Raw genomic sequence first — 24,277 nt, forward strand, 5'->3', positions numbered from 1 at the left:
ATCCCATCCACTGCCTTGTCTTCTTCAACTTTCCTGGTAACTTCCTCAAAAACCCTATAAAATTGGTTAGACATGACCTAACACACACAAAACCATGCTGACTATCCTTAATCAGGATAGTCTATCCAAATACTTATATATCCGGTCCCTTAGAACACCTTCCAATAACTTTCCCACAACTGATGTCACTAATCTATAACTTCCTGGTTTACATTTAGAGCTTTTTTTAAAACAGTGGAACAACATTGGCTATCCTCCAATCTTCTGGTACCTCTCCTGTCGCTGAGAATGATTTACCTATCTCTGTTAGGGCCCCGGCAATTTCTGATATTGCCTCCCTCAGGGTCCAAGGGAACACGTTGTCAGAACCTGGGGATTTCTCCACCCTAATTTGCCTCAGGATAGCAAACACCTCCTCCTCCTCCTGGATGGATTCTTAATGAAAAGTTAGCAATTAAATATCCATCTTGATAAGACCGTAAGACAAAGGAGCAGAATTAGGTCATTAATCATATAACCATATAACAATTACAGCATGGAAACAGGCCATCTCGGCCCTTCTAGTCCGTGCCGAACGCTTACTCTCACCTAGTCCCACTTACCCGCACTCAGCCCATAACCCTCCATTCCTTTCCTGTCTATATACCTATCCAACTTTACTTTAAATGACAATACTGAACCTGCCTCTACCGCTTCTACTGGAAGCTTGTTCCACATAGCTGCCACCCTCTGAGTAAAGAAATTCCCCCCTCGTGTTACCCTTAAACTTTTGCCCCCTAAGTCTCAACTCATGTCCTCTTGTTTGAATCTCCCCTACTCTCAATGGAAAAAGCCTATCCACATCAACTCGATCTATCCCCCTCATTATTTTAAATACCTCTATCAAGTCCCCCCTCAACCTTCTATGCTTCAAAGAATAAAGACCTAAATTGTTCAATCTTTCCCTGTAACTTAGGTGCTGAAACCCAGGTAACATTCTAGTAAATCTTCTCTGTACTCTCTCTATTTTGTTGACATCTTTCCTATAATTTGGTGACCAGAACTGTACACAATACTCCAAATACGGCCTTACCAATGCCTTGTACAATTTTAACATTACATCCCAACTCCTATACTCAATGCTCTGATTTATAAAGGCCAACATACTAAAAGTTTTCTTCACCGCCCTATCCACATGAGATTCCACCTTCAGGGAACTATGCACTATTATGCCTAGATCACTCTGTTCTACTGCATTCCTCAATGCCCTACCATTTACCATGTATGTCCTATTTTGATTAGTCCTACCAAAATGTAGCACCTCACACTTATCAGCATTAAACTCCATCTGCCATTGTTCAGCCCACTCTTCTAACTGGCCTAAATCTCTCTGCAAGCTTTGAAAACCTACTTCATTATCCACAACGCCACCTATCTTAGTATCATCTGCATACTTACTAATTCAATTTACCACCCCATCATCCAGATCATTAATGTATATGACAAACAACATTGGACCCAGTACAGATCCCTGAGGCACACCACTAGTCACCAGCCTCCAACCTGACAAACAGTTATCCACCACTACTCTCTGGCATCTCCCATCCTGCCACTGTTGAATCCATTTTGCTACTTCAATATTAATACCTAACAATTGAACCTTCCTAACTAACCTTCCATGCAGAACCTTGTCAAAGGCCTTACTGAAGTCCATATAGACAACATCCACTGCTTTACCCTCATCAACTTTCCTCGTAACTTCTTTAAAAAATTCAATGATTTGTCAAACATGACCTTCCACGCACAAATCCATGTTGACTGTTCCTAATCAGACCCTGTCTATCCAGATAATTATATATATCATCTCTAAGAATACTTTCCATTTATTTACCCACCACTGACATCAAACTGACAGGCCGATAATTGCTAGGTTTACTCTTAGAACCCTTTTTAAACAATGGAACCACATGAGTAATACGCCAATCCTCTGGCACCATCCCCGTTTCTAATGACATTTGAAATATTTCTGTCAGAGCCCCTGCTATTTCTACACTAACCTCCCTCAAGGTCCTAGGGAATATCCTGTCAGGACCCAGAGATTTATCCACTTTTATATTCCTTAAAAGCGCCAGTACTTCCTCCTCTTTAATCGTCATAGTTTCCATAACTTCCCTACTTGTTCCCCTTACCTTACACAATTCAATATCCTTCTCCTTAGTGAATACCAAAGAAAAGAAATTGTTCAAAATCTCCCCCATCTCTTTTGGCTCCACACATAGCTGTCCACACTGATTCTTAAAGGGACCAATTTTATCCCTCACTATCCTTTTGCTATTAATATAACTGTAGAAACCCTTTGGATTTATTTTCATCTTACTTGCCAAAGCAACCTCATATCTTCTTTTAGCTTTTCTAATTTCTTTCTTAAGATTCTTCTCACATTCTTTATATTCCTCGAGCACCTCATTTACTCCATGCTGCCTATATTTATTGTAGATATCTCTCTTTTTCCTAATCAAGTTTCCAATATCCCTTGAAAACCATGGCTCTCTCAAACTTTTAACCTTTCCTTTCAACCTAACAGGAACATAAAGATTCTGTACCCTCAACATTTCACCTTTAAATGACCACCATTTCTCTTTTACATCCTTCCCATAAAACAAATTGTCCCAATCCACTCCTTCTAAATCCTTTCACATCTCCTCAAAGTTAGCCTTCCTCCAATCAAAAATCTCAACCCTGAGTCCAGTCCTATCCTTCTCCATAATTATATTGAAACTAATGGCATTGTGATCACTGAACCCAAAATGCTCCCCAACACATACCTCCATCACCTGACCTATCTCATTCCCTAACAGAAGATCCAACACTGCCCCTTCTCTAGTTGATACCTCAATGTATTGCTGCAAAAAACTATCCTGCACACATTTTATAAGCTCCAAACCATCCATCCCTTTTACAGTATGGGCTTCCCACTCTATGTGTGGAAAATTAAAATCTCCCACAATCACAGCCCTGTGCTTACTACAAATATCTGCTATCTCCTTGCAAATTTGCTCCTCCAATTCTCACTCCCCATTAGGTGGTCTATAATACACTCCTATAAGTGTTACTACACCTTTCACATTCCTCAATTCCACCCAAATAGTCTCCCTAGATGAGCCCTCTAATCTATCCTGCCAGAGCACCGCTGTAATATTTTCTCTGACAAGCAATGCAACACCTCCCCCTCTTGTCCCTCTGATTGAGTATAGGAGTAAAGAGGTCCTTCTGCAGCTGCACAGGGCCCTGGTGAGACCACCTGGAGTATTGTGTGCAGTTTTGGTCTCCAAATTTGAGGAAGGACATTCTTGCTATTGAGGGAGTGCAGCGTAGGTTCACAAGGTTAATTCCTGGAATGGCGGGACTGTCATATGTTGAAAGATTGGAGCGACTGGGCTTGTATACACTGGAATTTAGAGGGATGAGAGGGGATCTGATTGAAACATATAAGATTATTAAGGGATTGGACACACTGGAGGCAGGAAGCATGTTCCCGCTGATGGGTGAGTCCAGAACTAGAGGCCACAGCTTAAGAATAAGGGGTAGGCCATTTAGAAGGGAGATGCGGAAAAACTTTTTCACCCAGAGAGTGGTGGATATGTAGAATGCTCTGCCCCAGAAGGCAGTGGAGGCCAAGTCTCTGGATGCATTCAAGAGAGAGTTAGATAGAGCTCTTATAGATAGCGGGGTCAAGGGATATGGGGAGAGGGCAGGAACGGGGTACTGATTGTGTATGATCAGCCATGATCACAGTGAATGGCGGTGCTGGCTAGAAGGGCCGAATGGCCTACTCCTGCACCTACTGTCTATTGTCTATATTTTTCCATATGGCTGGTATAATCTGAAAAATTTATGACTAAAGTCATTAGTTTTTCTAAAATATAAAAACATTACAGAACATTTTCTGAACATACTGTGATATTTTGAGAAGGAAGGATTAAAAATGACTTGGCTTGCCAGTGCTTGTTGTGCCCTACTAGTTTTGTGTGAACGTGCACCCCCAGTGAGTAGAATGTTGTGTATTAATTCAGAGCAGCCTGTTAACTGTTCTGTTACTGAACACAGATCTGACACATGCAGTGTGGATAAGATCAGCCATGATATGTGTATGAATTTTTCCTAGACCTGTATTTTCATTATTAAATAGTTTAAATATATTGGTTCTATTGGACACAGTTAGGGAGGTGGGGGAGCCTACCAGGGGAAGAGTGCTGTGACAGGTCTCTGCTCTGTGGTTCAGACGGGAGGAGAAGACATGACCAGTAGTGATAGGGAATTCATTGGTTAGGGGAACAAGTATCAGGTTCCGTGGGCGAGAACGAGATTCCCAGATGTATGTCGCATCCCGGGTGCAAGAATCAGGCACCTCTCAAATCAAGTAGTAAAAGGGGATGGCTCGGTATTAACAACACAGCCAGGAAGGGTGATGAGGTCCTGCACAGTAGGTTCAGGATGTTAGGTCCTACCTCTCCCTCTTACTGCTGCTGCTGGAAGGTACTCGAGCCTTGGCTCCCGTGTTCAGCTGCCTCGGCGGCATGAGGGTCTGATGTTTAATGTGCTGCAATTCGATCGAGGGACTTCGGTGCGGAACTGGATCTCGATGGTGGCCTGACCCAGGGCTGACTCAGTGGCCGTAGCCACGGCTATCGGCTCCTGAACCAGCTTCGCCTGCCTCGGCGGGTCGTGGCTGCCGGCTCACTTCTGTGGATTCAGTGGCTTGGTGTTTAGTGTTCTGTGCACAACTTGTTCACTTTATGCAGTTTGCACTATTTCTTCTTTTTTCTTTTCCCCTGTACGTCTGATGGTCTTCTTGTGTGGGGATCTTCTTTAAATGGGTTCTATTATGTTTCTTTGTTTTGTGGCTGTCTGTAAAAAGATGAATCTCAGAGTTCAAAGTACAGGTATTATTAATGTAAGCATATAACTTTAAGTTAAAGGACAGGGCTGCCAGGCTGGTGATCTGAGGATTGCTACCCGTGCCACACGCTAGTGAAGATAAATCTGTTTAACATATGACGAAGGAGATGGTGCATCAGATTTTTGGGCCCTCCTACAGGGAAGGGGTGACTGTACAAATGTGATGGTTTGCATCCAGACTGGCTGGGGAGGGGTGCTAAACTCCTTGCAGGAAGGTTAACGAGTGCTGCTCTGGTGGGGTTTAAACTAGAGTTGTAGGGGGATGGGAACGAGGGTGGCAGGGCATGCTCGTGGAATGGTTTCGGGGACAGAAGACTTTAAGCACGCATACAAAGACAGGAACTGAAGGTTTGAATATGGTGGGACTAATGTCTATTTCAGTGCAAAGAAAATTGTAGGCAAGGCAGATGAGCTGAGAGCAGGGGTTCCCAACCTGGGGTTCACAGACCCCTTGCTTAATGGAATTGGTCCATGGCAGAGAAAAATTTGGGAGCCCCTGGCTTAGAGCATGGATCGTCATGTGGAATTATGATATTGTAGTCGTTAGGAGGGTCAGGACTGGCAGCTCAGTGTTCTGAGGTTCCATTGTTTTTACGCACGATAAAGGGAGGAGGTATTAAATGGTGACAGGTGGCATTACCAGTCGGGGAAAATGTCACAGCCATGTTCAGAAAGGACAGAATAAGGGCTTGCCTACTGAGGCTAAATGAGTGAAACCGAGGAATTTAAAAAGGAACAACCACATTAATGGAATTATATGATAGACATCCTAATAGTCAGCAGGATTTAGAAGAGCAAATTTGTACAGATTACAGACTGTTGCAAGAAAAATAAGGTTGTGAAAGTAGCTGGTTTCAACTTATTGACCTAAATTGTGAAAGAACTGAATGAGATAATAATTGTCTAATGGGTTGAGGAACGTTTACTTACTCAATATATAGAGGTCCTAACTGGAGAGAGCGTGACACTAGATCCCCTATTAGGGAGGTGAAATCGGTGTTGTCATCAATGCCTGGAGCTGAAAGAGATGGGGAGACTTTAAATGGATTTTTTTGCATTTGTGTTTACTTGGGAGATGGATATGGAGCCTGCTGAGGTGCGGTGAGGTGATGAACTGTATCTGGAAGTGCTTGCCTCCTTGAGACTTATTAAGATGATTACACAAGGGGAAGTGCTTGCTCTCATGAAAAAATTAAGATGGATAATTCCCCAGGGCCTGACAAAGTGGACCTAAATTCCTTGGACCTTATGGGAGGTTAGCGCAGAAACTGCAGGGACCACGTCAGAGGTGGTTAAAACGTTTGTAGGCACAGGTGAGGAGACAGTGGACTGAAGCTGGCTAATGTCGTTCCATTATTCAAGAAAGTCTAAGAATAAGCTGGGCGATGATAGACTGGTGAGCCTGACGTCAGTAGTGGATAAATTATTGGGAGGTGTTCTAAGGGAACAGATATACAAGTATTTGGACAGATAGGACCTGAATAGGGATGGTGAACATGGCTTTGTTTGTGGGAAGTTGTGGCTAACAAATCTTACAGGTTTTTTGAGGACGTTACCAGAGAAGTTGATGAAGGAAAGGTAGTGGACATTGTCCATACTGACTGCCTTTGATAAGGTTCTGCACGGGAGGTTGGTCATAAAGGTTCAGTTGATGAAGGAAAGGTAGTGGACATTGTCCATACTGACTGCCTTTGATAAGGTTCTGCATGGGAGGTTGGTCATAAAGGTTCAGTTGATGAAGGAAAGGTAGTGGACATTGTCCATACTGACTGCCTTTGATAAGGTTCTGCATGGGAGGTTGGTCATAAAGGTTCAGTTGATGAAGGAAAGGTAGTGGACATTGTCCATACTGACTGCCTTTGATAAGGTTCTGCACGGGAGGTTGGTCATAAAGGTTCAGTTGATGAAGGAAAGGTAGTGGACAATGTCCATACTGACTGCCTTTGATAAGGTTCTGCATGGGAGGTTGGTCATAAAGGTTCAGTTGATGAAGGAAAGGTAGTGGACATTGTCCATACTGACTGCCTTTGATAAGGTTCTGCACGGGAGGTTGGTCATAAAGGTTCAGTTGATGAAGGAAAGGTAGTGGACATTGTCCATACTGACTGCCTTTGATAAGGTTCTGCACGGGAGGTTGGTCATAAAGGTTCAGTTGCTTGGCATTCAGGATGAGGAAGTAAATTGAATTCAACATTGGCTTAGAGAATAGCAGTAGATTGCTACCTCTCTGACCGGAGGCCTGCGACCCGTGGTTTGCCACGGGGATCGATGCTGGATCCATTGTTGTTATCTACTACAACAATCTGGATGATAATGTGGAAAACTGGATCAGCAAGTTTGGGTCACAGTGAACGATGAGGAAGGTGATTAAAGCTTGCAGCAGGACCTGGACCAGCCGGAAGAATGTGCGGGAAAATGGCTGATGGAATTAATGCAGGCAAGTATGAGGCATTCACCTCGGGAGGACAAACCAAAATACAACATACACAGTGAACAGTGGAGCACTGAGGAGTGTGGTAGAACAAAGGGATCTGGGAATACAGATCCATAATTCCCTGGAAGTGGTGTCACAGGTAGATAGGGTTGTAAAGACAGCTTTCAGCATATTGGCCTTCATAAATCAGAGTTTTGAGGACAGGAATTAGGATGTTATACGAGGAGAAATTTGATAGAGGTATACAAAAGTATGAGAGACATAGATAGGGTACACGCAAGCAGGCTTTGTCCACCAAGGTAGGCTGAGACTAGAACTAGAAGTTATGGGTTAAGGGTGAAAGGTGAAATATTTAAGAGGACTCTGAGGGGGAACTTCTTCACTTGAGGGTGGCATTAGTGAGGAACGAGCTGCCAGTGGAAGTGGTGAATGCGGGTCTGATTGCAGTATTTAAGAGAAGTTTGTGTAAGTACGTCGTTGGGAGGAGCATGGAGAGCAATGGGACAAGGCATAATAAAAGTTCAGCACAAACTAGAAGGGCCAAAGGGCCTGTTTCTGTGTGCTTTACTCATTTTGTCACTCTATTTTACTCATTTATTTAATTGGAATGCATTTAATTTGTATTATGTATTGTAAAGTATCAATTACGTTTAACTTATTTCCCTCCTTACTTTATTTCTGTTTTACAGAGCAGTCTGAACAGTGATGAAGGCCTTGGCCTGGCCTCATTAAGTGTCATCTATGCAGCTCTTATCACCTCTTCAATGTTTCTTCCACCTATAATGATAAAATATTTTGGCTGTAAGTGGACCATAGTTATGTCCATGTGCTGCTACGTTACATTTTCAATTGGCAATTTTCATCCAAGCTGGTAATATAAAATTTTAACTTTTATTTGTGGTTTGAATGACGTTATTGCTCTGTAATATTGCTAGGTTTCCTATGCATGTCCATGCCTTATAAAGACTCAGCATCACATTCTTGTTTTTATATTCTAATCCTCTCAAAATGAACGCTAACATTGCATTTGCCTTCCTTACCATCAACTCAACCTGCAAGTTAATCTTCAGGGAATTCTACACTAGAACTCCAACTCCCTTCATACCTCAAATCATTGAATTTTTTCCCTTTTTAAAAAATAGTGTACACCTTTATTCCTCCTTTCAAAGTGCATGATCATATACTTCCCAAGATTATAATCCATTTGCTACTTCTTTGCCCATTCTCCCAATCTGTCCAAATCCTTCTGCAGACTTCCTACTTCCTCAACACGACCTGGCCCTCTAACTATCTTTGTATTGTCTGCAAACTTGGTCACAAAGCCAACAATTCCATTATCCAAACTGACGACTAGACACCAGCAGACAACCAGAATAGGCTCCCTTCATTCTCACTCTCTGCCTCCGGCCAGTCAGCCAACCCTATATCTATGCTAGTATCCTTTCTGTATGCTAGATCTTACCTTGCTAAGCATCCTCAAATGCAGCACCTTGTCAGCGGTCTTCTGAAAACTCTTTTGTCTATCCTATCTGTTATTTCCTCAATGAATTCCAACAGAAATGTCAGGCAAGATTTCCCCTCAAGGAAATTATGTTGAATTCAGCCTATTTTTTCATATACCTCCTTGTACCCCGTAACCTCATCCTTAATAATGGACTGCACCATCTTCCCAACCACTGAAGTCAGGCCAACTTTCTTCTGCCTCCCTCCCTTCTTAAAGAGTGCATTGACATTTGCGAATTTTCAGTCCTCTTAAGAAGATGTTGGCATGCCCAGGTGGAAGGAGTTATTTGGGAAAGCACTGCTATGGTAGTAATCTGAATTTAATGAATATAGAAAAGAATTAAATTAATTAAAGATTTGTACAGCATAGAAATAGGCCCTTTTATGTTGATCCCTGCCAGGAGTTCCCAACCTGGAATCCAGAGACCCCATGCATAATGGCATTTGTCCATGGCATAGAAAAGGCTGAGAACCCCCGATCTATATTAACTTCAGTTGCCTGCATTAATTTCATATTCTTCCAAGCCTTGCATATTCACATACCTGGACAGATCCCTCTTAAATATTATTCCTGCCTCCATGACTTGCTCAGATCCCTTATTGTGCTCACCTTAAACCTATGCCTTTTAATTTCAGACACCCCTACCGTGGGAAGTCAAGTTTGGTTGTCTCCCCTATCTAGGCCTCTCAGAATGATATATAGCTCTATCATGTCTTCTGTCTGTCTCCGTTGTCCGGGGGAAACAGACCTGGCCTTTCCAATCTCTTTGAAGGAGGATTGAAAGACTGAGCCTATGCTAATAATTTTTTTTAAAGTGTAGAACAATAATAGTTTTAGTAATTTAAATAATTAAGGAGGCTGTTTGTAGTTTTATTGTTTACTCACATTTTCCCTTTTCTATTTTACCTGAAAATTTGTGTTGTACTAGTTCATTCCATTAGGGGTGTGTATTCCGTTGTATGCCTGAAACTGAACACAAAAGGCTAAATTACTGGATATACATCCAGTATCAGCACTTATGGTCTCACTGTGAAACAGATAATGTACAGGAATCAATGTCTGTGAAATAACAAAAACGTTACCTCTGGTGTCTGTTATAAGATACAAATATGGAATCTATGACTTCAAATCAGACTCTGTTTTCCTGTAAATCCAAATAGAATCGAGAAGTGAAATAAATTGGGAAATTTTACGTGTGGATTATGAACAGTTATAATGAGGTTATTGTTTTCCACAGGTACACACTTATTCCCACTGCAGTAATCCTTGGACTGGGAGGAGCTCCGCTGTGGTCTGCTAAATGCACCTACCTGACCATCTGTGGGAACCGCTATGCGGAGAAGTTCAATAAACTTCCAGAAAATGTAGTAAATCACTACTTTGGAATTTTCTTCCTTATATTTCAATCATCTGCTGTTTGGGGGAACCTAATGTCTTCATTAATATTCCAATATACTTCCAATGAAGGTACAAATACATACTTCTTTGGAAGTACTATAACCTTTGCTGCATGGTCATTACTGATGGGAAATGTTAATGCCTCAAATGATCAAAGAGAAGACATTTTAAAGGCTAATTAATTAATATTAACTATACTTCAAACTTCTATCCTTTATTAAATTCATTTAATTGATCTGTCAGAATGATGTTTATTTAAAATATTAGTGAAAGAGAGCTATGTACCAGGATGGATTTAATTGTTTACATCTTGCATAGATGGGGGCATGTTAGAGAAAAGTCAATTCTGAGGGATTGCTGACAATTTCCCTACGTGGCGTAATCTAGAAATTGCCCCCCCCCCACTGTTCTCTTCATATTCAGATTCAGTTTATTGTCATTTAAAAACCACAAATGCAATGCAGTTAAAAAATGAGACAATGTTCCTCCAGAATGATATCACAAAAACACATGACAAAACAGACTACACCAGAAAATCCCCAATCCTGAGTCTGGAGAGGCTGCTGCGTATTAATATCACGCTACCGTAGTCACAGAGAGAGAAACAAAGTTAATGCTTCAGATCAATGACCTTTTACGTTAGAAAGGTTGAAACATTGCTCTCCAGTTGCCTGTGGCTGTCAAGGGTTCTAAGTGCAAATTAATATTCATAAAATTCTTATCACCTTTGCTCTTTCTACTCTATTTTTATGATTCAGCCAACTAGGCCTTGGCTTTAGCGGAAAATAAGCATAAACATTGATACCAAATCCAAAGCTGTCTTTAGTATTGTGGTGGTGTGGAATTTGGAGTGGGGGAAGGCAAGTCTCACTCCTTATGACCTAATCTCTCCCCCGCTACCCCGTGATCCACTGATCTCCCTGCTTGGCAATTTCATTCTCACTCCCCCACAGTCATTAAACTCCCTTTACTTTTTCTACTGCAGTTATGTCATGGTGATCTTTCTGCCCAATAGCTTGCTGCCAGTCAGCTTCTCAATCCGGATAGACACAGAGCAGGAAAAAAAAATGCAAATACAGTAACCGGGAAGGGTTGAATTCCCAACTACTCTGCTTCCTGTCCACTCACCCATAAATGTCCACAATTAAATTTGTATGTGGGGAAAAAATGGCCAACAACCATTAGTCACAGAATGCTTGCCTTCTGGGATGATTACTTCTCCAAATTCTTTATGAGGGATAATTCCCAGTGGCCAGAGGTTTCCACGGAGGACTATTTGAATAGTAGTTGGAAGCAACTATAGCCAGCCAGCGGTGTAGTGGCACCAGCACCAGACTTCCAAGCGAATGGTTTGAATCTGGCCAGCCCCTTGCACCCTTTCCATCCATGAGTGTCGAGCCAGCAACTCGGCCTCATAGAGAACAGAGAAATGCCAAGGAAATGGCAAAAATGTCACCCAATGCGCCGCAAGGCACAAAAAGGAACTACAATAGGATCTTGAGTTCTGTGCTGAAAACTGCAGATTGGCAGGAGAAAATTGCAAAATATAGGAAGTAGCAAGCCAGTAGATCAGGAAAACCCATCTGCAGGGAAAATAACTGTGCATCTTAAGTAGGGGCTAGCCTCCGATGGAGGAATGGATGATAGAAAAAACATGCTGCCTTCCTGGGAGAGACGTGCAGATTCCAGTGTGACTCCTCAGGAGTACTTTTACCATTCAATTGTCAGCACCAGAAATGGCAGCGTTGTCAACAGACGTTACCTCATAGCCGTGTTCATGAAGCTGACGATGTGCCATCGTGTTGCTGATATTTCCTGGTTAAACTCTGTGAAAATTGTCTACTGAGCATTGAATAGTGTATATAACTCATCTACCACATGATCATAGGTACTGATAATTTGGCACCATGATACATACCAGTGTTTCATCTTCTAAGGCCCCCTTCGTTCTGTTTCTAACTTGATTGGATAATGTGAGCCAGTTTCTGACGTCGTGTTTTCCACGACTGTGTTTAAGACTGCGACCTTTGAAGAGCTACTTTTCTGGTGCCACTGCAAGGCTTTGGAGCTTTTCAGCAATCAAAACGCAAGGATTCGTTTTTGTCGAGAACCGAGGAACCTGAGCAGTTTGTGAAAGCAGTTGCAGATTGTCATTCAGTGTGTGAGATGAACAGCAGGAAGGAAGGATAAATTGGAGCACTGTTTATATGCAGCATCTAATCCAGCATTAGCTCTCCCCACAGCAGAGGTTCATTCCCACGCTATGACTTTGCCTTTGATGCACCATCAATAACTCACGCTGAGACTTAGGAAGTGAGATATCGGCTTTTATTGACTGAAGAACAACACTACATCCTGGGAAAATGAGGGAGAGCAGCAGACCACAGTCGCCTTTATACAGGGGTCTGTGGGAGGAGCCACAGGAGCAGTCAGCAGGGTCTGTGGGAGGAGCCACAGGAGCAGTCAAACAGGTATATCTAGTTCACCACAGCCTTCACATGCAGATTAGTTCCACGGGCTTTATGGCTTGCTGGTCCATGTTTTTTTGCAATTGTTGAGGAATTCTGAGGAGATTTGGTATGTCACCAAAGACTCTACCAAATTTCTATAGGTCTACTGTGGGGAGAATTCTGATTTGTTACACCAACGTCTGGTATGAAGGGCCATGCAGAGGAGCAGACAAAACTGCAGAGGATTGCAAACTCAGCCAGCACCATCATGGACATTAGCCCACACACAATCGAGGATATCTTCAAAAGGTGGTGCATCAAAAGGGTGGCATCCATCATTAAGCACCCCCGCCACCCAGGACATGTCTTGTTATTACTGCCATCCGGGAGAAGGTATAGGAGCCTGAAGGCACACACTCCACATCCTAGGAACAGCTTCTTCCCCTCCACCATCAGATTTCTGAAAAGTTCTGAACCCATCAACACTACCTTACTACTGTATTTTGCTCTTCTTGCTATACATTTTTAAAAATTTTAACTTATAGTTACAATACTACACTGTCTTGTTACCGCAGAACAACAAATTTCATGACATATGCCAGTGATAATAAACCTGATTCTGATTCCCCTGCAAAGCAAGGTCAAAATATTAGAGTGAGCCAGTGCATTGGTCTGAGAATGGTTCAGTACTGCAAATATTACGTGCGAGGTGTGGGGGAATGTACTGACACCAGGAAGAGTAGGTGCAGTGAGATAGAGCTAAAAAGGAGTACTGTAAACTGTGTGATTAAGCAGCCATTGAGGAGAGTGGTTACTGGGAGCTAAGCTCTTCTCATGCATCTCCCAGCTCAATGGAAATGTTACACAAATGAACTATCCAGCATCAACAATTTACCTCCTCTTAGGAGTTTATACTGTTGTGTAAAACTTAATGACAGTATGTCCAACTATAAAAATTCTGCTACTGCATAATTTATTTTTTTTCTGGTAGGTATTTGTTGTTTATATTCTAGTCCCAGATCTTTAATATCGGTAGACCATCTGTAAACTGGATATGGACCAGATGCAGGTCGGTGGGACTAGGCAGAAAAATGGTTCGGCACAGCCAAGAAGGGCCAAAAGGCCTGGTTCAGTGCTGTAATGTTCCATGGTTCTAAGTTGTGATGTGAAAACAACTTCAGTTTCCTGTACTATATGCTGAGACTTAAAACACAAGAATATAACATGCCCCTATATTTACTTACCTAAACCGTTTATGCCCCTTTGAAAGGTGTTGCCAGGAATGTTTTCATTCTCCAAACGCTGAAGGGATTAGGACCTTTCAATAGCTTGTCCTCTGCCTGGACTTTGGTTTCAAAAGGAAGTAATTGCTGCCTGATTCGTTGGGCATTTCCCCCATTTTCTACAATTTCAGATTTCCAGATTCTCCAGCCTTGATTTTTTGCTTTTCGATAGGAAAACATGAAAGCCAACAGGGCTAGCAGTTACTTTCATCTTCACAGCAAGTCTCCTTCATGGGAGGTGTTGACTACCTTTATATGAGAGACACAAACAAACAGGCACGTACCCAATGAACAACATAGGCCCCACTGACTACATATTTTACATCTTTGTTACAAACCCCGGACATTAATTGCAGTTTTTGGGAACAACTCCATTTCTCGGTTTATTATTATGATGACATATATTAATTAACTCTTGACTACAATTCTGACCAAAATTGCTAACTAAATTTTTAATTCCTAATCAATTTTTAAAGTACTGTCATTGAACTATAGTAGAGGCATAATATAGCTGTTATACTATTCATCCAATAAAACAAAGTAACCTCCAAATAAATACAGCAAAAATTGCATTGCTTTATTAATTTAAGTTCTCTGACTAAATCTGGATTGCAAGCTTAAGTTATGCAACAAGAATATAGTGATTATGATAATTAATTATATTCAAAATTCCTCAATCTCTCTCAGTGTAATATGATGTAAAGATTTGGTAGCAAAAGAATGTTACAGAAAAATCTGAACTTGTGTTTTTCTCATCTGACAAATCGTGTTCTTTGGCCTACAGCTAACATCACTGAAGAGCACTTGTCATATTGTGGAGCTGCTAATTGCCCAGCATATGATTCAATGCTCAATACAAATGTAACGCAAACAAGCTATCCAGCATCCACAATTTACCTCCTCTCTGGAGTTTATACTGGTACGTAAAACTTACATCCAAGAAGAAAAAGTCTGTTTCTGTATAGTTTGTTTTCTCAGCAGGTAGTTGTTCTTGTTGGTATTTTAATCCCAGATCTTTACCATCAGTAGCACATCAGTAAATTGTGAAAACGTTAGTTTCTGCTGCCATGTGCTAAGACTTACAACACACAACTAGAACATACAGCTACAGATCAAGGCTGTCTACGTCCCTTCGTAAACATTTCTATCTTCTGCACAGCCCACTTTTCCACCACCTTTGCATCGTCGAACAGGCATACATGATCATTTTAATGCAAAATAATTCATGTAAATTGTAAACACGCTGAGTATCCAGGGCTGATCCTAGTAGTAACAGTATGCCAATCTTAAAAAAAAATCCATTTGGAAATAGAGTAATCTTTTCTCTGTCCAAGCTAAAATGTTACACTCCCCCATCCCTGCTAATTCCTTCGAGCCTTATTTCACATAATATCCCTTTTGTTTCCTTATTATTTACTTTTCAACATCATGATCCCCTCCTTTCTTAACTTGCAGACTGAGTCAATGATAAGGAAGGCAAATGTGATGTTAGCATTCATTTCAAGAGGACAAGAACATAAAAGCAAGGATGTAGTGCTGAGACTGTAGAGGGGGCGTTTGTGAGAGAAGGGGCGTGTAGAGTGGAAGAGTAGATGAATGGGCGTTAAGTTATCAGTCTATATGTAATGCCAAGGAGATTGATTGCTCTATAAAAATAGATCCATTCATCACGGTGCGGGAATCTCATTGAAACCTATTGAATATTGAAAGGCCCAGACAGAGTAGACATCGAGAGGATATTTCCAATAGTGGGGGAGTCTCAGACCAGAGGGCACAGCCTCAGAATAGAAGGAAGTCCCTTTAGAACAGAGATGAGAAGGTATTCCTTTAGCCGCAAGCTGGTGTATCTGTGAAATTCATTGCTATATATGGCTGTGGAGGCAGTGGTAAAGGAGAAGCTGGTAAGGGTATCAAAGGTTATCGGGGGAGACAAGAGAATAGGATTGAGAGGGATAATAAATCAGCCATTATCAAATAGTGGAGCAGACTAAATGGGCCGAATGGCCTAATTCTACCCCTATCTCATTTCATACTGTATGAAAAAAGGCTCCCATTCTGAAAAAGACCTATTCCAACACCTGAACCTCTGTGATAACTAGTATTCAAACAGACTTGCACCAATATCACGTGCTCTTATACTGTGCACCAGCTTTAAGTGTCACGTCTTACTGAATACCTTTTGGAAATCCAAACACAGTGTATCTATAGGTTTCCCGCTATCAAGTTTCCTTGTTCTCTCCTTGAAGAAGCTTTTCCTTTCCTAAAATCATGTTGACTTGGTTTTATTGCATTAGATTTAAGGAAGGACAATTTCAAGCTGATGAAATGTAAAATTTAAAAGGCAAGCCTACGTTACACCCTGATGAAATAATGGTTGGGATTATAAACAGCTGAAGCATTCCATTATTATATACCATCACTTTAAAAGTGATTTTTATTCTTGCTGTCTTCTGTTAACTGATCCTTACTCTATGGCAGGATATTACCTGCAATGTCATGAGCTCTAATCCAAGCTAACAATTTTTTGGTCCTGGAGAAGTGTCTCGGCCCAGAACGTCGACTGTTTATTCTTTTCCATAAATGCTGCCAGTCCTGCTGAGTTCCTCTAGCATTTTGTGTGTGTTGCTAAGGGGTAATAACTGTTCCTGAACCTGATGGTGTGAGTCCTGAGGCTCCTGTACCTTCTTTCTGATGGCAGCAGTGAGAAGAGATCATGTCCTGGATGGTGGGGGTCCCTGATGATGGATGCTGCTTTCCTGTGACAACACTGTGTAGATGTGCTCAGTGGTGGGAAAGGCTGATCCTGGATCTGGGCCGTACCTTCCAAATATCTGGACCGTACTTTCCCTTTTCTATTTTCTAATTATGACTTATAATTTAAATTTTTATTATATTTACTTTGATTTGTACTTCAGGGAGCGCGAAGCGCAGAAACAAATATCACTGTGACGATAATCCAGTGCTCCCGATGTGGTCATTTATACATTGGGGAGACCCACCGCAGACTGGGAGACCGTTTCGCCGAACACCGGCGCTCAGTCCTCCAGCAGTGGCGGGATCTCCCTGTGGCCACACACTTCAATTCCACAGACCACTCCCACTCCGACATGCCTGTCCATGGCCTCCTCTACCGTCAAGATGAGGCCACACGCAGGTCGATGGAGCAATACCTTATCTCCCGCCTAGGTAGCCTCCTACCTGCCGGCATGAACACTCAACTCACAGACCTCTGTTGATACCCCTGCCCGCCCCCTTACCCCATCCCTATCTATAATTTTAGTCTGATTCTCTTTCTCTCTCTTTCCCCCCTCACTATAATCTCCCCCCAGCCCTACCTTTCTTTCTCTTTTATTCTCCACCTTCCCCCTAGCCCATTTCCCTCCAGCCCATCACTTCCCAGCTCTCTACTTCATCCCTCCCCCCACTTCTTATCCCCCCTCGACCATCCCATGTTACTTCACTCCTGATGAAGGGTTTCGGCCCGAAACGTCGTCACTACCTCCTCCCATAGATGCTGTCTGGCCTGCTGAATTCTGCCAGCATTTTGTGTTTTTATCACTGTGACGATTGTACGCTCTAGTATCAATTGTTTGGTGACAATAAAGTATTTGTATTTGTAATGGACTGGGTGAATACAAGAAGCTGGAGAAGTACCAGGGCTTGAATGAGCAGATAGAAATTATGGGGAAGGTTAAATCCTGGTGGCGATATGAGCACCTGGACTGAGAGAGTGGCTCCAACAAATCCCAGGAACAGCATCTCACATCTCAGAGTGTAATTCAGAGGTCTTTTTCTCTATAATTATGTATTGCACTGTACAGTTGCACAAAGACAACAAATTTCATAGTGATTCTGATCAAGTTTCAGTTAGTATCTCTGGATCAGAGAATGTGGCAATCAAGGAATACCCTTGCACTGAAAAATCTGTACATTTCTGGCAGGCCAGAAGGCACCTCTCACTAAGTTGGACTCCATACATGTCCCTCTGAACAATCTGCAGGACAGACGTCTTCAAAGAAAACTCAAGTTAAATTTATAAAACATGCAAATTTGTGCCCCTACATTTCTTTCCCCTTCTCTGGCTTTCGTCCCTCTGGTAGGTGTCGGTTTAAGTGGAGTGATCTTTGTTGCTATTTTTCTGGATCAGCTCGATAAGCAAGATGTGGATGAGTTCAAAAAGAAGAAGATAGATGTGTATACTCATTTGGTGTCTACGTTTACACATCTGAAGGATAAACGGCAGGTTCTGCTCATTGTCATGACCATGTATAGTGGCTTTGAACAGGGTTTCCTTGCTGGTGATTATACAAAGGTAAGAGCTCCAAAAGTACTTACATTGACATATTTTCTAAATGTACTATATAATGTAAAAAGATTCTTTTTGGCCTTTAAAATGAACAATTATTGAAATGTCACCAACAAGTTTTTGTCCTCTATTGTGATAAAAAACTTTATTTTCCAGGATTAAGTTTTGCTGTTCACAGCTGGGATGGGGATGGGTGGTTTAAGTTAGGCTACGTCCACACTAGACCGGATAATTTTGAAAACGCCGGTTTCGCGTAAAAACGATAGGTGTCCACACCAAACATTTTTGAAAATACTTCCGTCCACATTAAAATGAGTACTTGGGCGAATCTCCTCCTACTGGGCATGCGCAGGACACATCTACAGAAAACAAGCGACATGTTTGGTGTCAAATCTCGCTGTGAAAGTTCGCGTTTGTGCAGTTACAGACTAGAAAAACCTAAAAGGAAATTGCCAAACAACGGTCAGCTGTTGGCTCCTGCGCAGGAGGACTTAAAACTAAAAAAAAACAAATACTGGAGAGTATGGAGGCAACCGACAGGGAGTTCACAGACTGTATGACCCGGCTGACGATGGACATTGAAAAACTGACTAACTCTGTTGCGTTAATAAAGCACCATGTTAAATGTATAAAACATGTCTGCATCAGTGTTATCTTGTATTTCCATACAAAGTTACATTAAGCTGTTACACATCTTTTGTCAGAGGAGTACTTGCATAAATAGGTAAAGCACCTTCATACGAGCAAGGACAGAAAACAGGGCAAAGTGAGTATACTTATTTATTCAGTAAGTTATGGGTCAAGGTACTTGGTGAGTACATTTCTAACTCTTCTGGCTTCAGCCTCTTTGCCGTCTGTTCTGAAATTGTTGGGTTGTGTTCAAGAAAACAATGAAATGGCGCGCTGCCGTCACCATCTGTTCTGGCACATCATGACAGTGTTTTTAGAAATCTCCGGTCACCCCGTCCACACTGCTCTGCCCAACTGGCGTTTTCAAATTTACACACTCTGGAGGGCATTTTAGAAAAGCTCTGTTTTTGGGGGAGGAAAACGCCGTTTCAGTGTGGACAGAGGGTCAAAACAAAGAGAAAAAGCTTCAGTTACGGATTTATCTGGTCTAGTGTGGATGTAGCCTTAATAACATTGGATGTTTCTAGTGCTCAGTTAAGAACCTTCACCACCAACTGAGCCACTAGGTTCTGGAAACCATATGGCAGATATGCCAAAGGAAAACTACAATGGATTTGTCATACAGACTCGGGCCATTTAGTCCACTCCTTAACAATAATCTATGTGGACAATTTCTATCTTGGGCAGACTACAGGTTTAATTTGAAAAGAAAACATTCAGTGAAAAATTGGCCTAAGAATTTATGTTGATTGAATCCCATAGTTGCTTATGGGTCATATAATATGCATTTCACAGCTCTGCCAAATCAAAATTCAAGTACGTTATTATCAAAGTCTGTTTAAATTATACAACCTTGAGATTCACCTTCTTACAGGCAGCCACTAAACAAGAAACCTGAAAAACAATTAAAAAACAGACCAACACCCAATGCACAGAGAGGGGGGAAAAACACAAATCATGCCAACAATAAAAGCAAGCAAACCAACGTTCAGGAGGAATGTGAGTCCATAGACACGAAGCCCAGAGCAGCCTGGGCAGGCCCACGCCCTTAGCCTCGGTTCATCACACAGCAGGGCAGATCTTCGGGAAGCTTGCAGACACGAAGCCTGGAATGACACAGCCTCAGTGCCGCAGAAAGCTGAGTAACAGTTTTCAGTTCATCTGGCCCAGCAACGGTGCAATCCTTCTAAAATTCTGAAATCACTCACCCTTTTTTTGATCTACATATGATTAAACTCTGCAGAAGTATATAGTTCAAGAAGGGCAAAAATGTCCTTGTTAAAGATTAATGCTAAACACAAAATGATATAAAATAAACAAAACATGGAAGCTGCATTTAAAGATTATATTGTCAAATTTATTCTGTTTTCTTACTTATTTACTTAAGCCCATCACCCCTACTGGGGCATAGGGCACCAACAGCAGCTCACCAGAGTCCTCTGTCCTGGGCCAGACTTTCAAGCTGTCCCTAGGTGTAACCATCTTTGAAGACCCTTCCTCTCCCGGGGACGAGGTCTTTGGAGCTTCTGTTGGCTTTCCCGTAGCTCTGGGTTTTTATGGATGGAGTTGCTAGCCCCGTGCCCAACCCTCCTCGTTTTGCAGCTGGGCTTGGGGCCATCCATGGCGGAGTATTACTTTGTTTTCATAATACTAAAGTGATCAGATAAATATCAAATGAACAAGTGAAAAGCATGCAAGATGTACTAATTTTTAACAACTATAGTTTCAGGTTCAGGAAGGTATGTCAATTTCATGGAAATCTCCAGGAACTTTAAATAGGGAGTTAATATTAATTCTCTTGGAAAATGAAAGGAAGTTTTTTGTTTAGAGCTCCATCCTAGACAACAAGGTGCAGTCACAGTTGTTCTGCTGCAGTCTAACATTTTACCATAACCTCCCTGCCCTTATATTTTAAGCCCTGCCTCATGAATTCTTCACCACTTTACTGTGTTGAACCTGTATATCAAAATCCCATGGCTCCTCACTCCACCCGTAAGGCTTATATATCATGTATCCCTTTTGCTACAATGCTTCATCTTACTTCCAATGAGCTTCCTCCTGGAATGGAGACAACCTACAGGACAAAGGAAGCTGTTTAACCAGCAACACGCCCACTTCAGAGCCAAGGCTACTCGACCTCAGTCACTGACAGTTTCTATTTATGTGTACATTCAGTCATCGTCAACTCATTCGATAGGACCTTAAGACCATAAGATATAGGAGCAGAATTAGGCCATTTGGCCCATTGCATCTGCTCTGCCGTTTCATCATGGCTGATCCAATTTTCCTCTCAGCCCCAGTCTCCTGCCTTCTTCCCATATCCCTTCATGCCTGACCAATCGAGAATCTATCAACCTCTGCCTTAAATATACATGAAGACAGCCTCCACAGCTGCCTGTGGGGTGAAGAATTCCACAGATTCCCCACTCCCTGTTAAAGAAATTCCTCCTCATCTCCGTTCTAAAAGGACACCTCTCTATTCTGAGGCACACCCACTCTATCAAAGCCTTTCACCATCAATAGGTTTCAATGAGGTCACCCCTTATTCTTCTGAATTCTAGTGAATACAAGCCCAGATCTAAACTCTCTTCATACGACAAGCCATTAAATCCTGGAATCATTTTCGTGAACCTCCTTTGAACCCTCTCCAGTTTTAGCACATCTTTTCTAAGGGGCCCAAAACTGCTCACAATACTCCAAGTGAAGCCTCACCAGTGCTTTATAAAGTCTCAATGTTACATCCTTGCTTTTATATTCTAGTCCTCTTGAAATGAATGCTAACATTGTATTTGCCTTCCTCACCACTGACTCAACCTGCAAATTAACCTTTATGGAATCCTGCACAAGGACTCCCAAGTCCCTTTGCACCTCAGTTTTTTATGTTTTCTCTCCACTTAGAAAATAATCAATCCTTTCATTTCTTCTATCAAAGTGTATGACCATACACTTCCGACACTGCATTCCATCTGCCACTTCTTTGCCCTTTCTCCTAATCTGCCTGTCCTTCTGTGGCTTCTGTACTTCCTAAAAACGACCTGCCTCTCCATCTATCTTCATATAGTCCATCATCCAAATCATTGACGTATAATGTAAATTGATCCCAACACATAGTCCTGTGGAACACCACTAGTCACCTGCACCAGAAAAGGCTCCTTTCATTCTCATTCTTTGCCTCCTGCCAATCAGCCATGCTTTATCCATGCTAGAATCTTTCCTGTAATACCATGCACTTGTAGCTTGTTAAGCAGCCTCGTGTGTGGCATCTTGTCAAAGGCCTTCTGAAAATCCAAGTACACAACAACAACAACAACCAATTCTCCTTTCTCTATCCTGCTTGTTATTTCTTCAAAGAATTCCAACAGATTTGTCAGAAAAGGCTTTTACTTGAGGAAATCATACTCACAACGGACTACTTTATCATGTGCCTCCAAGTACCCAAAAACACATCCTTAACAATCCACTCCAACCTTTCAGTCATATTATGATCACGGCCACCAAGGGTTCTTTTACCTTAAGCTATCTAATCAAATTCTGGCTCATTGCACATCACACAATCGTGCAGCATTAACAAACCTTCCCATTAGCAAATTAGTCCCCCTCTAGTTCATGTGCAAACTATCCCTTCTATACAGGTCCCACATTCCCTGGAAGAGAGCCCAATGATCCAAAAATATTATGCCCTCCCTCCTGCACCAACTCCTTAGCCACATATTGAACTGTACAACCTTCCTAGCTCTAGGCTCACTAACACATGACACAGGTAGCAATCCGGACATCACAGCCCTGGAGGTCACGCCGTTCAACATAGCATCTACCTCCCTGAACTCTTTATACAAACCTCCTCACTCGTTCTACCCACGTCATTGGTACCTACATGGACCACGTCTTCTGGCTGTTCACCCTCCCGCTTAAGAATTCTTAGGACTCAATCCGAGATATCCCTGACACTGGCACCCGGGAAGCAACATACCATCTGGGAATCTCGTTCTCACTCACAGAACTTCCTGTCCGTTCCCTAACTAACAATTCCCCTATCACCACAGCTCGCCTCTCCTTCCCCCTTCCCTTCTGAGTCATAGAGCCGGACTTACCGCCCCCACCCCCACCTTCTCCGACAGTATCCAAAGAGATTTACCTGTCGTTGAGAGGGATGGCCTCAGTGGTACTCTGCACTGGCTCCTTAACCTCTTTCCCTTTCCTGAATGTCACCCAGTTTCCTATGCCCTGCACCTTGGGTGTAACTACCTCGCTACACGTCCTATCTATCACCCCTTCAGCCTCCGGAGTTCATCCAGTTCCAGCTCCAGCTCCTTAATGCTGGATGCTCTTCTCGCAGTTGTAGTCATCAGGGATACGGAGGTCTCCCTGCCTTCCCCCATCCCACAAGAGGACATTTCACTATCCTGCTGGACATCTCTTCTGTCCTAGCTCAGCAGATATAAAGAAGAGAAGGGAAAAAACCTCAGCTTTTCTTCCCTTTGATTTCTCTGAGTGAACCCTCGAGGAGCTCAAGCCTTAAGAACACCACTTTGACCATTACGACGGCGGCCATTACCATTACACTTTGACCAGACGACGGCGGCCGTGACGAACATCGCTGTGTTTGCCCCACCCTTCCTTTAAATTGCTCTGACTAATCGATCCCAAACACTGGTCAAAGCTCCATTTTCATACATACATGAAAATAATCAAATCATTATGTTCAGCGTCAGTCTGAGGATGTGCTGGTGGAAGCTGCAAGCGTCAGCAAACTCCCGGCACCACGAGAGCACGTCCACTTCTCATGGGAGGAAAACGGAACTCCTGGAGGAGACCCAAGTTCACAGGCACGATGTATGAACTCCTTACAGACAGCGGTGGGAATTGAACCCCAATCAGTGACTGCTGCCACTGTACAGCAATGACCCCCACCCCCACCCTACTATGCCGCCACCATAAGAACTTTTCTTAAGCAATTGTATGTAGATTTCTGCTGGGATTTGAACTCATGACTTTGAAATGTTAGACCAGACTCCTAGACTACTAGGAAAGTAACCACTGAGCTACTGTAACTTACATGACTTACTTTCATACCTCAGGAGTTAAGCTTTTCTTTTAAATGACCATTTTAGTAAAGTTTAAAGTCATGTAGATGATCGTAGACAGAGCACTGATGAGCAGATTTTTGGTAACAGTTATCTGATGCTAGCTTGGCGCTCGTTTGTCACTTTATTATTGTGAGAACATTTATGGGAAGCTAATTGATTGCTATTGATAGCTACAACAATTAATGTTTTTACTTGGTAAGCATTTAGAATAGTTGCATTTTTTTTTTACAAGATTCCCAGGGAGAAT

The 24,277-nt window shown here is 42.3% G+C and overlaps 1 protein-coding gene across 3 annotated transcripts in view; it reads left to right on the plus strand.

Annotated features, from left to right (window-relative positions):
• Positions 1–24,277, plus strand: part of unc93a (unc-93 homolog A) — a 66,967-nt gene that overhangs the window by 23,021 nt on the left and 19,669 nt on the right. For all 3 annotated transcript variants that reach the window (XM_073051638.1, XM_073051636.1, XM_073051637.1), the window contains exons 2-5: positions 8,062–8,243; positions 10,114–10,343; positions 14,792–14,926; positions 18,108–18,319. In XM_073051638.1, coding sequence (XP_072907739.1) covers positions 8,137–8,243; positions 10,114–10,343; positions 14,792–14,926; positions 18,108–18,319 — 684 coding nt within the window. In that variant the 5' untranslated portion in view covers positions 8,062–8,136. The remainder of the gene's footprint in view (positions 1–8,061; positions 8,244–10,113; positions 10,344–14,791; positions 14,927–18,107; positions 18,320–24,277) is intronic.

The sequence above is a fragment of the Hemitrygon akajei genome, chromosome 7 (assembly GCF_048418815.1).
Source record: "Hemitrygon akajei chromosome 7, sHemAka1.3, whole genome shotgun sequence".
Lineage (NCBI taxonomy): Eukaryota > Metazoa > Chordata > Chondrichthyes > Myliobatiformes > Dasyatidae > Hemitrygon > Hemitrygon akajei.